Raw genomic sequence first — 13847 nt, forward strand, 5'->3', positions numbered from 1 at the left:
GGCCTAGGCCTGCTGCCACGAGCCACAGCACAGGCTAGAGTCCATAGCCCCTCTGGGCACTGGGTGTGGCACTAGACGCCACTGGGCTGCCTGACCTGCCTGCTAAAATAGATTCAGCGCCATCTCTTGTCCCCCTTGCCTGCCCAGTATCAGCCTCAAAAAGGAGGTTTCTCCAAATCAAGCTGCAGAACTCTCAAAATGTAGAGATTGAGTCATGAGTTTACTTTCAGCCACTTGTGAGTTTGTGCATTGATATCTCCTTCCTACCAGAGTCTCAAAACCTAGGAAGCAAATATCCAAGGAGGGGGGACTCTGGAATCAACAGGAGGGTGCCCTGCTGAAGGACCACAGAGGCTCTTGACCATTTCACTCCAGTAGCTATGGGCAGTTCCTGGCCTTCTTTCTCTGCCCACAGCAGACTTGGCACCCCTAACCACACACACACACACACACACACACACATATGCAGGTATGCACACACACACTCAGCAAAATTGCCAAAGCCAGCAGTGTATCAGGATTTGGGGGAGCACTAGACAGCTCGCCTCGCCAGCAAACCTCTGAACCCTCATACTTGACGCTTCTTTGACCACTTTTGTTCACTCTCATCTTCATTTTTTTCCCCCAGTTTCACCGCAAATGTGAATTATCAACATTGTGTGATGGTGGGGAACTCAGAGACCATATTCTTCTGCCCACGTCGATATGCCCCATCACCCGGGTAAGTGCTCCTGCCCCAACTAGGGCTCTAGCAGGCTCACGTTTCAGACACAGGCAACATTCATACATTCATATGCCACAGGGGGCTTACCTGGCCACTCTTAGCATTTGTGTTTTCAGTATGTGTTTGAAAGAGGCCAGTGCTGCACCAGCCAGATTATAAGAAAAAACTTTTCTGACTAAATTGGTTCCAACTGCCGGTCACCCTGAATATCCTGACATGGCACATCAAGGAAAGCACATTCATTCTAAGCCCCTTTCAGGCAGGGCACAACTCAAGGAACCTCAGTTACCACTTACGCACAGGCAGGCTCCCAGCCTCTCTAACCTCTCGCCTATGTGCAAACACCATCTCCCTCTACCTCAAGAGTTTTCCACTTGGGTGTCTCAGCCCTACTTAGAAATAAAAGCAACAAGATTAATCTTCTTTTATATGCACCTGAAACTTTCTTTGTCACCTGTGTTAAAGACTCCTCTTTCAAACAAGTACCAAGTGCTTTGACAACAACCACTAAGAGCTTTAAAATGTTGCAAGAACCACTTATTCCTTGACTAGACCAGCTACTTCTTTCTCATTAAAAAACAAAGAAAAATGACCACTTTGAAAATCCATTGGCAGTACCTACAAAATTGGAAATATGCAAACCTCATAATCCAACAATTCTCCTCCTATACATCTCCCTGATAAATACAGACAATTATACCACCAAAAGACATGTACAAGAATGTTCTTAGCAACTTTATTCATGACAGTCAAAAACCAGAAACAAGCTAAAAGACCATGAACAGAAGACTAACCTCAGAAACTAACCTTCAACAGAAAGACTAACCTTCAACGGAAACTAACCTTAGAAAAAGACACGCTCTATGATTCCATTTGCATGAAATTCAAAAGTCAGGCAAAACCAATATGGTATAAGGAGTCACAACTGGCTTACACTTAAAGAGATAATAGTTATAAAGGCATATGCATAGGAAAAATTCATCAACCTATACAATTTAGATTTGAGTATTTTACTATATGTGAAATAAATCTCAAAAAATAAACATAGGAAACAAACAAAACTAAGGAAATGACTTAACATCATATCATTAGATAGTGCTGAGCAGAGAAGCCAAGTCTAAGAATGTGCTTCTAGCCAGGCTCAGTGGCTTAGCCTGTAATCCCAGCATTTTGGGAGGCCGAGGCAAGAGAGTTGCCTGAGCCCAGGATTTCAAGACCAGCCTGGGCAACTTGGCGAGACCTCGTCTCTACATAAATCACAAAAAAACAAGCCAGGCACGGTGGCATGCGTCTATAGTTCCAGCTACATGGAAGACTGAGGCAGAAGGATTACCTGAGCCCAGAAGGTTGAGGCTGCAGTGGCCGTGAGCATGCCACTGCACTCCAGACTGGGCGACAAAGGGAGACTCTAACTCAAAAAAAAAAAGAATGTGCTTCTCAGAGCTCAAGCTTCCAAATGAACAAACAAGAATTCTGCCAATTTCAGTGTCCACTCCCTCATTCCTTGCCAGTGTCTCAAAGTTAAAGTCAGAACAGGTAATGACAGGGGTTTGGAGAAGCCTAGAAAAACTCACAGGGGTGCGTTCCTTTTTTCATGTCCAAAGCCCCACTTCGAAAAACTTCTCTCCATACTGTACTGGCTTTCTAATCTTTTTCTTTATATCAGTCTTTTGCTTCTCATCTGATCTCTTTCTCAATGTTAGGCTTTTTTCCCCCAAAGATGCTTGTCTTTCCTCTTTTCTCACAGGACAGGCAAGGTGGAATATCTGATGGCAGCGTGTCAGCCAAGGGCGAACTTGTGATGCAGGTACCCCAGTGAACGTCGAGTCCAATCACTCATTCTAAGTCGTTCCAAGGCTGTGGAGGGGAGGATGGGATTGGGGTTGAAAAGAAATGTATCTCAACGTTTGCCTTCTCATCTGACCAACCATATCACACAGGAAGACATTTATTTCTGGCCTCTGGAGTTACCTTTAACTACCACACTGTAGGCAAGTGGTGAGAAAGGAAACTGGCTGATCCCATTGCTAATTGGCTTTATCACCTTCTTAGGAACAAGTTACATAAAACTCTAATATGCAAACTTCCTAAATAACAACAAAAATGTAGCTTAAAAATAGATAATGGGTTTTCCAAGATTACCAAGCTATCTCCAAAACATGATCTGCCAAAATGAAGCTAACCAGACCAGAAAGTTCTCCTTAATCCTTAAATATATATTCAGGAACTCGTTTTTTTTTTTACTTGGGTTCACTAATGAACAACTTTTTTTGTGCCTTCCACAGAGCTCCAAGGAATGCAGGGAAAGTAACCTGGTGAGGAACAAAGAGTACTAGAAAAGGAAATAGAAAACTAGGGCCTCCTTCTATGCCTCTGAGTCTTAACGTTTCCTTGTTTGAAAGGAGGTATAACAATACCTGCACTGCCTACTGCCCAGAGGTGCTGTAAGATTAAATGAGAACATGCAGATTAGTATGTTTGGAAAATTATAACGTAAGACATAATAAGGGGAGAACCCTAATATGTGAGAAAGCTCTAGACACCTAGAAGGGCAGAAAGTCAGGTGGAAAACACACACACACACACACACACACACACACACACACACACACGCACACGCACATTCACCTGACACAGTTATGCCAGTTTTTTACTGCAGGCTTCCATCTGGTTGTCCTGCATTTGTTCTCATTGGGCAGTGCCAAGACTGTATGAGTTGATTCTTAAATATTTTGAATACTACCCCTAGATGCAAGGGATTATCCCTCAGCTTCCAAGATGCTTCTGGGTGTCACATAAGCACCCTGGGCAGATGAGAGAATGTTTTAAAATCATAAAGAATACTGCTGTCCTTTTTACACAACATGGCACTGTGTTTGCTGCAGTTTTAGTCTGAGATCTGGAAAAGCAGACCTTAGATAATGAATATGAAGCACAGCTGCATCTCTGCACCAGTGTGTCCTTCAACTGAATCCACAAGTATTTCTTGAGAATATACTATTGGATCTGGTGCTATGGGGTCCTTGACAGGAGTTATACAAACACTCTGATGCTTTTAAAATCCAGTTGGTGTTTTGAGTCATTTACTTAAGAAAGTAAAAATCAGCCGGACTTGGTGGCTCAGCCTGTAATCCCGCGCCTTTGGGAGGCTGAGGTGACTGGATTGCCTGAGCCCGCGGGTTCGAGACCCACCTAGGCAACTTGGCGAGACCTCATCTCTACAATAAATCAAAAATCAGTCGGGCGTGGTAGCACATGCCTGTAGTTCTAGCTACTTGGAAGGCTGAGGCGGAAGGATCACCGGAGCCCAGTGGGTCGAGGCTGCGGTGGCCAGTGGGTCGAGGCTGCGGTGGCCAGGAGCGGCCACTGCACTCCAGTCAGGGCGACAGAGTGAAACTCCAACTCAAAAAAAAAAAAAAGAAAGTAAAAATCAAATACAAAGAAACAACAAAAGAAACTCCAGAAAATAATACTTGTTTTAAGTGCAATAGTTATTGTTGCAGTGATCAAGGGAAGCTTTATAGAGGTGGTGGCTCTTGAATTGGGCCCTGAGGATGAGAAGTTTTTTAAGAGGTTGCAAAGAAGGACGTGAGCACTTCAGGGCATGGGGCAAGAGAAGAAACCAGAGTGACCAGAAGCACAGATGGGAATGTGAAAGACAAACCTTAGACTTACTACAGGAGCAAGAGCAAGGTTTGGCTAGCCCAGCCAAGGATTAGGAGGAATTAGGAGATGGCAGTAGAATGGAGCTAAACTGAAAGGCTTTGGATGCCAGGTTAGGAGATTTGGATTTTATCCTCTGGGCAACCAGGTGTCATTAAAGATTTTTGAGCAAGAGTCACATGACTGACCTCGTGTCCTGAGAAGGAAATGTGTGGGGGTCGTGTACAGGACTCACCTGGCTTAGAAAAGTCAAGCAGCATGGGACCATAAAGGGACAGAGAAAGACTTGGAAGAACAGAATCTTTCTTAGATGACTGGATGAATAATAGTACCTTTAACAAAACAGGGAACCAGGATCGAGGACAAGTTTATGGGGAGAGAAGATGGGTAGGTTTGAGGCATGTTGACATTGTCCTTGTGGTGAGACATCCAGTTGAAGGTATTCACTGGTCAGTAAAAAATGTGGGACCAGGACTCAGAGGGAAAACTGGGCCTGCAAATGTGCATTTGGAAGGTGCTGGGGTGGAAGCGATATCTCACTCCATGAGAGTTATTTTATTTATGTGTTTTACCAAATGGTCGTAACTTCTAAGAGCTTATTCAGTTGTGTCCCCTACAAAATTTTATCTTGTGCTGTGGGCAGAAGTCCACATTGTTGTTGAATGATTTGAAGCTACAGTACCATTGCCCCATTATTGAGTCCGACCACAAACCCTCATAGCCATTACCAATGCTTAAAGGCCACTCGACCTGAAGACACGTAGCTCCTTAGCCCCTCTAAGAACTCAGCCAGTGGACAAAGACCTACCTCCCTGGCCCGCACCCGGCCACACCTGGGACTGCTTCCTCTCCCCCATCAGCCTCTCCAAAGCCATCCTGGAATCAACTTTCATCTCACCCCACTGTTGGACAGAGCGGAGCTAATTTCTTTTTCTTTTGCCTTTTAAGTATAAGATCATTCCCACCCCGGGTACCCATCCCCTGCTGGTCTTGGTGAACCCCAAGAGTGGAGGGAGACAAGGAGAAAGGTATGTTCTTTTCTTTTTCAAAGTGGACAGGACTTAAGCAAGAGTCACATGACTGACCTGATGTCCTGAGAAGGAAATGCGTGGGGGCTGTGTACAGGACTCACCTGGCGTGGAAAAGTCCCAAGCAGCATGGGACCATAAAGGGACAAAGAAAGACTCAGAAGGACAGGATCTTTCTTAGATGACTGGATGAATAATAGTACCTTTAACAAAACTGGGCCCTTCCTGCCCTCGGCCGTAACAGGCTGTGGAGACAGGCAGACTCAAATCCCAGCACTACCACCTGCCACTTTATGACCTGGCCCAAGTGGCTTCAAGTCCCTGAGCCTTGGTTTCCCCATCTGTAAAATGGAGATAATAATAATTTCTCCTTTCACAGGTTGCTTCGAGGATGAGAATAGACCTGATGCTTAACCCAGGGCCTTCCACATGAACCCTTAGCAAGATTCCCAGGGTCAGACCGAGTTATGAGCTATCTGGGCCTTTCTAGCGTCTTAAGTCTTTTATAGATTTAAGAGATGAGGCAGGGCTCACAGATTAGGACCCGGCCCACCCACCCCTGAGAAGGCAGGTCATTCACCTCATCAGTGAAGGAAGTGCCCCACTTGCTGGTAACTGGAGACTACTAACTGGACTGGGAGGACAGGGAGAATGGGTAAAGTAGCTTCTGTCAGGACTTGTTAGTTCTGGGGTAATTAACAGATGGCCCAGTGATCTGGGATCCAGGCTGAAAAAATCATAGTAAGGGTTAATGCAAGAATTATGGGGACCTCCACCCCAGTCCAAGGGGCAGGACGGCCCTCCTGAACTGACCTGACTCGTCCAAACCTGGAGCCTGGAACCCAAGCCTAGATGTGGGCACTGTCTCTCAGCCCTCCCTGCCCCAACCCCACCTCCTTCATTTCCTCCCGATCCCAGGACTGCAGGGAGCCTCTCCCCAGTGGAACCCCTGATGCCCTTCTACAGTCCCCAAAAGGGCAGAATCACACTCCCTGGACCATACCGAACGTTTTGGACAAGGTATCTGTAGAGGAAGAAGCTTTAGAATGAAAGTTCTGTTCTCTGGGTTTCTCTGCCCTGTTCTCGCTATAAAGGGTGATGCTTCTGGGCCTGGACGATGGGGAAGGCTTGAACTAGGGGATGACGATGTGGATGATGACAGTTGGACCTAGGATGTCTGCTTTCAGTGTTCTCCCCTCCCAGGAACAGTGGGCTCCTGTGTTTGCCCTGATGTGACTTCTCACAATGACATTTTCCTTCTCTGTCTGTCTCTCTCTCCTTTTCTTTTCTTTTTTTTTCTTTCCATAGAATTCTTCGGAAATTCCACTATCTGCTCAACCCCAAACAAGTTTTCAACCTGGACAATGGGGGGCCTACTCCAGGGTATGGAGATAATGATCTTTACCTCTTATTTCTTCCCCTCCCCACGTTTAATCTCTGATTTAAAAGTGACTTCTTTTGTCACCTTTTTTCTTTCATCTCTTGACTTTCCTTTCTGCCATTTTATTCCCTCTTTTTTTTTCTCATGTCCTCTTACTCCTTGAGTACTCAGACATTCATCATGGCTAACTCTGTTGGAAAAGTCGTCTATGCTTTGTCCCAGAAAAAGTTGTTAATTTTGTAAGAGGAGAAAACTGCATACACCTTTCATCTGATTATAGAAAGAGTGGGTTGGTAAATTACTTAGCTTATGTGCAAGGCTGTGTTAGCTGATGTCTTCATACTGAATACATCAGGGAAAGAGTGTTCTCATCATTGTTGGTCAGCAGTGTGGAAATCAATACAGTGACTCCAAGTTCTACTGTGTGTTCCGCTATGGGGCTCTCTAGGGTCAAGACAATTGGTTATTCAGTGCAATCACTTGTTTTCTGAATTATTCAGTTTTGAGGTTGTTTCACTCCTCCTGGCTCTTCACCTCCTGTCACCTACCCATTGACTATTTTTCTACTCATTGGCAGAGACCTGAAAGAGGAGCCGGTCCCTGTGGCAGGGGTGAACATGGCGAGCAAATGTAGTGGTCCTTGTGATGAGAGGCCTCTCCAGCATCTTTGCTGGAAAGCACAGAGGGCCTGGGCTGCTTCTCTGCCGAAGCTGGTGCACTATCGCCATCTGCTGGCTAGTCCCAGCCCAGGGGCCGTCCCTGCACATGCTGGGCTGGGCTTTCCCAACCACACACAGCCACTTTGCCCAGCCTCCAAACCTGGATTCCTACTCTGGATTCAGCAAAACACCTCAGAGGAGCTGGAGAGAGGACTCTAAAAGGGAAATCTACCTCGTCTTTGGTTGTCTGACACAAAGCTGTTATTTATGATAATAGTAGCACAAGATCCAATTAAAAGGAGAAAAAAACATGAGTGCAGAGTTGGTACTCCTGCCATGATTTACCTGTTAAACTACTTTCAGAACAGAGCCCAGCTTTCTTGTGACAGCTGCTGTCCCAGTCACCATGACTGCCATCACTGTTGCGTGACACAGCTGTGTGGCTGAGCAGAAGCCCACAGACTCCTTTACCAGCTCTCTGGCGATACTTGGAGACAGTTCTCCAGCACAATCTCATCTCACCTAAATTGTTTTTTACCCTGGATGACAAGCCAAGTGGTTACTTCCAGGGCTGATGTGCCCTGAGTGTCTCTGATGTAATGTCACTCTGTAATCAGACAGGCCATCTAGCTGAAGAGAGCTTCCATTTATAATTCACTTCCCATAGGAAGAAGAAGAGAAGGAAGGTTAATTTGCCTGCACAGGCATCAGTGATTCTGAAAGCTGCAGGGGTCTTCTCAGACCTCTAGACTGGGCAAAGAAGAAGTACTGGACTTCAGCTTCCCAAGTCTCATCTCACAGTATCCACAGATCACGTGAATTCTCAAGCAAGGGTTCTTAACGTTTTTGTGCTAGGAACCCCTTTGGCAGTCTGGTAAAGCCTGTGGACCCCTTCTCAGAATATTCTTAGAATAATATTTCTTAATGCATAAAGTGAAGAAATATAGGATTACCAAGGAAACTAATTCTATTGGGAAAGTTATTACAACTTTAATAAAAGTTGTGGTACAGGAATATATATGTGCTTTAGCAATACATTAAATAGTAAGAGCCAGAAGCGGGTCATATAAATTCAAAGTAGTGATGAGCATAAGTGATAGTATGAGATATCTGCCATCACTGTAACAAAACACCAACATATCTGTGATTTCAACTGCTAACAAAGTCACAGGTGTTGTTAATACCTCTGTGGTTTTGTTGCCTGCATTCATAATGGAAGGAAATGCCAGATTTTAGTTCAAGCTTGGGGAAGATAAGAATGACTATTTTCTCCTCCAAGTTCACAGCCCTCTGAATGCCGTCTATAGACCCCTTGGAGGTTGGGGGAACTCCTATGGTTAAGAGCCCTGCTCTTAGGGGGTCAGGCTCCTGAGGAGAGAAGGGTGCTCATTCCACTCAACGCTGGGCCCACAAGAGAGCTAAATGAAGACCCAACTGTGCATTTCTTTTTTTTTTTTTTTGAGTTGGAGTCTCACTCTGTCACCCAGACTGGAGTGCAGTGGCCGCTCCCAGCCACTGCAACCTTGACCTGCTGGGCTCCGGCGATCCTTCCGCCTCAGCCTTCCAGGTAGCTGGAATTACAGACATGCGTTACCACACCTGGCTGATTTTTTTTTATTTATTGTAGAGATGAGGTCTCGCTGCCCAGGTGGGTCTCGAACCCGTGGGCTCAGGCAATCCACTCACCTCAGCCTCCCAAAGGCGCGGGATTACAGGCTGAGCCACTGAGCCCGGCTCCAACTGTGCATTTCACTTACAGGGAGGATGTGAGGACAGAGCCGGCAGGAGAGCCCAAGAGGAGTCAAAACAGCAGGGCCTATTTGTAATGGCGCCAAAGCACAAACAATGAAATCCTCTGCACACCCAGTAGAGACTTCTAGAAAACCATGCTCTGTTGGTGTTAAATGTTCAGATTCTCCTTACACAAAGGTGGCTCCCTGGGACTTTTCTCCATATTCTGTGGCCCTGCATAAGTTCTGGCTTCAGAACATTAAGTGACACTTTCAACCCCAAAGGAATCACAGTCTTAATATACTCCCAGGGAACAGGAGAGACTATGACTCGACATGTGTCAAAAGTCAGCCACAAACTATTAGCAAGCCCATTTTGGCCTTTCTTCTACTTCCCAGATTGAACTTTTTCCGTGATACCCCAGACTTCCGTGTTTTGGCCTGCGGAGGAGACGGGACAGTTGGCTGGATTTTGGATTGCATTGGTAAGTTAGCATGGGCTGGGAGGGCCTTTACTGTTTATTTATAGTAAGCGTATTGAAAGTTAGCAGAAGGCAATAAAACAGAGGGGAATGGAGCCATGTCTTGTCCAACCTTGTATCCACCCTTAGGCCAACGCTTAACTAAATATCTGCTTTGGGGGTGAAAAAGAAAATGAAGAAATAAGACAATGGAAGGAATTCCCACAGATACAGAGGTAACAGTTTCAGGCCTTGCCTCCAAGACATATCTGTCACGGCTGGGGTGTGGGCAGTGGCAGGACAGGCCAGATTTGGGAGATGGTGAGCAGAAGTGAGGTGCCAGACAGGTCCATAGTGGTGGGTGGGTAAGTAAAGGCCAGAGACCTAAGCATAGATATATAGTCCAGGGCAATCACCTTGATATGAACACCTGGAGCCTGGATCCCAAAAGCACACCTGGAAAGTGCAGATCAGTGCAAACAAAGAAGGCCACCTTGGGCTGAACTCAACAAGCCTAGATAGAAAGGGTGGTGGGGAGGGCCCGGGCTGAGGGTGTGGAGACCTGATCCAGCCCAGCTCTGCCCGGATCTGTGGATCCTTGGACACATCAGCCCCGGCAAGTGATGGAGACTGACTCTGTGAAATTCAGGATGGGGCATGTTCAAGATTAACTCAAGAGAACCCAGATAAACACTGCAGCATGGAATGTAAAGACAGGAAAGCAGCCATGGAGAGCACTGAGGATGGCAGTCATCAAGTCAGAGACCGTTCCCAGACCCATGAGCCCTGGGTTGTTTTGGCCATGCCTCCTTAGTCCCACAAATGCTGCCTGTGCACCACTATGTGCCAAGCTGTCCTTGAGACACTAAATATATAGCAGTGAGCAAGCAAACAAAAATTCTGCCTTCGTGGAGCCTACCGTCTAAAGACAATAAACAATGAGATAAGTGAAACATACAGTGTGTCAGAAGGTGATGAAAATACAGCAGGGAGGTGGAAAAGGGAGCTTGGGAGAGTGGGGGTGCAACCTAAAACTGAGTGTTTAGGGAAGACCTCACCAAGAAGAAGATGCTTGCATGGAGACGTGGAGGAGGGGTGAGGCATGTGGATACTGAGGAAGGGCAGTCAGGCAGAAGGAACAGCAAGGACAAAGGCCCTGAGGCAGGAGCAGACCGGGCTGTTAGAGGCAGGCCAGCATTACCAGCACAAAATGGATGCAAGGGGTTACAGAGGATGAAGCAGGGATGACAAGGGGCCAGGTCACTAGGATATATAGGGCATTATGTGGAATATGGCCTTCATGCTGGGAGAGTCCCAAGACAGGACATGAGCAAAGGAGGGACATGACGGATTAAGGGACGAAAGCAGAACTGGAGAGATACCAGTCAGGTGGGCACTGCAGCAACCCAAGTGAGAGATGACAGGGCTTGGACCACCACGGAACCAAGGGCTGGTGAGTCGTGGTCAGCTTCTGGATGTCTTCAAGGTGGAGGTGGCAGGGTTTGTTGACATACTGGATGTGGGAGATGAGAGGAGCCAGGAGTCAAGGAAGACCCAGGACTAGACCCTGACCTGAGCGGGGAAGGCTGGGCCTGCAAGGGTTGTAACTAGACCACCTGGGGGCTGAGAAGACTGCAGGACCACACACCTGCCAAGGCTGCACCCTCAGGCTCTTTGGTTGCCATGGATACAGCCCTGCCAAGCAGCCACCCACGCTCTCCTGTCACCCTGCGCTCAGAGTTGTTTGTGGGAGGAGGGAGGAGTCCTCCGGGAGCCAAGGAGGGAAATGCTGATCCGCAGAGGACGAATGGCTGCAGTACTGGGCTACTAACACGCAATTCCTTCTCCATCATGAGAGAGAAAGGAGGCTTTGGTGAGGAGTTTTGTAAAAATCACCTGCAGAGGGCACAGGAGATAGAAGCTGCTCAAAATAGAAAGAAGGAAGATCACGTGACGAGGAAGAAATATTAGGTTTCTTCACAGATTAGTGGTCCAAAGAGAAAAAACGAGGTAAAAGGAGTCACTGCATCATGTGTACATTCATTCATTCAACAACCACTTAAGCACTTGTTTCGTGCTCTCCAGTGCCCCACAGCGGTCCCCTCTCTAATCTGGTCCTCCACCCATCCCCCACAGCCAGAGTGTTCTTTCCTGAATGTCCATAGGTTTCTGATGCACATGAGAATATCAGTGTTCTTATTGTTCTTAGGATAAAGACAAAAATCCTTCAAGTGATCTACAAGGTCCTGGATGGTCCAGCCACTGCCCACCATTCCAGTTTTATTTCATACCTCCATCCTCTACCCTTTGACTCCACCTACCCTGTCCCTTTGTCAGACCCTTGACCATACCAGTCTCCTTTCCACCTCAGGGCCTTTACACATGTTGTCCCTCCTGTCTGCAATACTGCCCCGGTCTCTGCTCTGTCAACCTCCACTCCAGATCTCAGCTGACATGTGGCTTCCTCAGGGGGAGCCTCCCTTGACACACCTGCCAGCCTCAGTCACGTCATCATAGGACCATGCTCCTTCCTTTCTACTATGAATGTGACATGATACATGGTCTCCATGAAGACCTCACTAATATCTGTCTCTCCTGCTGCATTGTAAGCACCACGAGAGACTGAGCCATGGCTTTTTTGGCTTGCTGTTAGAACTGCAACACCCAACACGTCATTTGCATATAGTAGGCTTCAGTCAATATGTGTGGAGATGCTATGAGAATGAAACCCAGGTTCCCCTAAGGAGGTTACAGTCATTCAGGGAACAAACAAGGAGACAGTCTCCAGAGAGTGTGATGAGGTCATTTCTGGTGCTAAGGAAACCTTCGGAAGAGGCACCAGGTCTAGACTGAAACAATCAGGGAAGGGGTCCCAGAGGCAGCTTCTGTGCTGAGCAAGAGAGAGCTTTGTGATCTAAGAAACTAAGAACAATTCAGGATGGCTAACATGTTGCATGGGACGCAGGACATGCAGAAGGATGAGGCCAGGGAGAAATACAGAGCCTAGATTCTGACGCCTAGTATGGCATGCTGCAGGGTCACGGGGAGTTATACAGCCTATCTCAGAAGAGAAAGCAGTGGGCTGCCATGAGTGGGCTGTGGTTCACAGATTGACCTCCTTGGTGCAAGCGTGGAAGACACACTAGGAGGGTGGAACTGGAAGTAGGGGGCAGAGAGAAGGCTGTTATAGCAATACCAATGGGAAGGAATCATACCTGTACTTGGGCATCGCCATGGGGATGGAGAGGAGAGATTGCTTGGAGACCTGCTAAGGAGAGAGCACATAGATGTGCAAATGCAGGAATGAGAGAGAGGGAAACTCGGTCTCTAGTCTTGCCATTGTGAGGATGGTTGACCTGCTGAAGAAGGGGCAGACATAGGAAACAAGAGGCTTCCAGGCAAAGAGAGCAGCATGTGCAAAAAAGGCAGGGAGGCTTGGCTCCAGCCCTGTGTTCTGGGAGCAGTGAAAGAGAGCACTGCGTTGCTCCACTCTCCATAACAGCCCTTGTGGTGGTCACCTCAGCCCTTTCGGTGGTCCTCTCAGCCCTGGGTCTTGCCTGAGCTCAGCCGCTTCTGGCACAGGTCAGGCAACCTGAGGGACCTATGAGCTCCCACTTTGCGGGGGAGCCCTAGCTTGATTCTTTCCTGCTGATTCCTGCATCTCCCTCCAACCTCCAATCACACTGCTCACAAATGGGGAACCATACAAAATGGGGTCTTATGAAGACGACCCCCTCTTCCATGCTACCTACCCAGACAACATGCTGCTGTGGATCTGGAGCCAGATGAAACATGTTCAGTTGTGCTTTCTCTGATGGCTCTGTCTGATGCGCCTTCACAGCCATCAAAAGAGAAAATATTAGGAATTTGTATTTGCAATTCTAGGAGGTGGTGGAAGAGACAAACTGCTATGTGGGTGCCAAGTAACACCTGAAGGTTTTGGTTATTGAACCAATGTTCATTTTTAAATGTTCAAACTTGAATGACTTTGGGTGAGCATCTTCAATTTTCCCAATGCCCCACCATTCCCTAATGTCTTAGACCCATTTGTTTTACTAATCTGTGCACCTTCCTGGCTCCTGAAGAAAAAAGAAAAAGGCTTGGAGCCCCAGATATCTGGATTTGGATCCTAGCTCTGGAATTACTTTCTCTCTCTGACCCTCAGTTTTTTCATCTACTAGGATGAGCATAAGACCTTGCA

At 47.0% G+C, this 13847-nt stretch overlaps 1 protein-coding gene across 2 annotated transcripts in view; it reads left to right on the forward strand.

The window, feature by feature from the left end:
• Nucleotides 1-13847, forward strand: part of DGKG (diacylglycerol kinase gamma) — a 212003-nt gene that overhangs the window by 90860 nt on the left and 107296 nt on the right. For both annotated transcript variants that reach the window (XM_021708769.1, XM_008051124.2), the window contains 5 exons: nucleotides 629-721; nucleotides 2472-2531; nucleotides 5336-5415; nucleotides 6724-6798; nucleotides 9585-9670. In XM_021708769.1, coding sequence (XP_021564444.1) covers nucleotides 629-721; nucleotides 2472-2531; nucleotides 5336-5415; nucleotides 6724-6798; nucleotides 9585-9670 — 394 coding nt within the window. The remainder of the gene's footprint in view (nucleotides 1-628; nucleotides 722-2471; nucleotides 2532-5335; nucleotides 5416-6723; nucleotides 6799-9584; nucleotides 9671-13847) is intronic.

Source organism: Carlito syrichta, unplaced genomic scaffold (genome assembly GCF_000164805.1).
Source record: "Carlito syrichta isolate Samal-C Ts95f unplaced genomic scaffold, Tarsius_syrichta-2.0.1 Scaffold63716, whole genome shotgun sequence".
NCBI classification, from domain to species: Eukaryota; Metazoa; Chordata; class Mammalia; order Primates; family Tarsiidae; genus Carlito; species Carlito syrichta.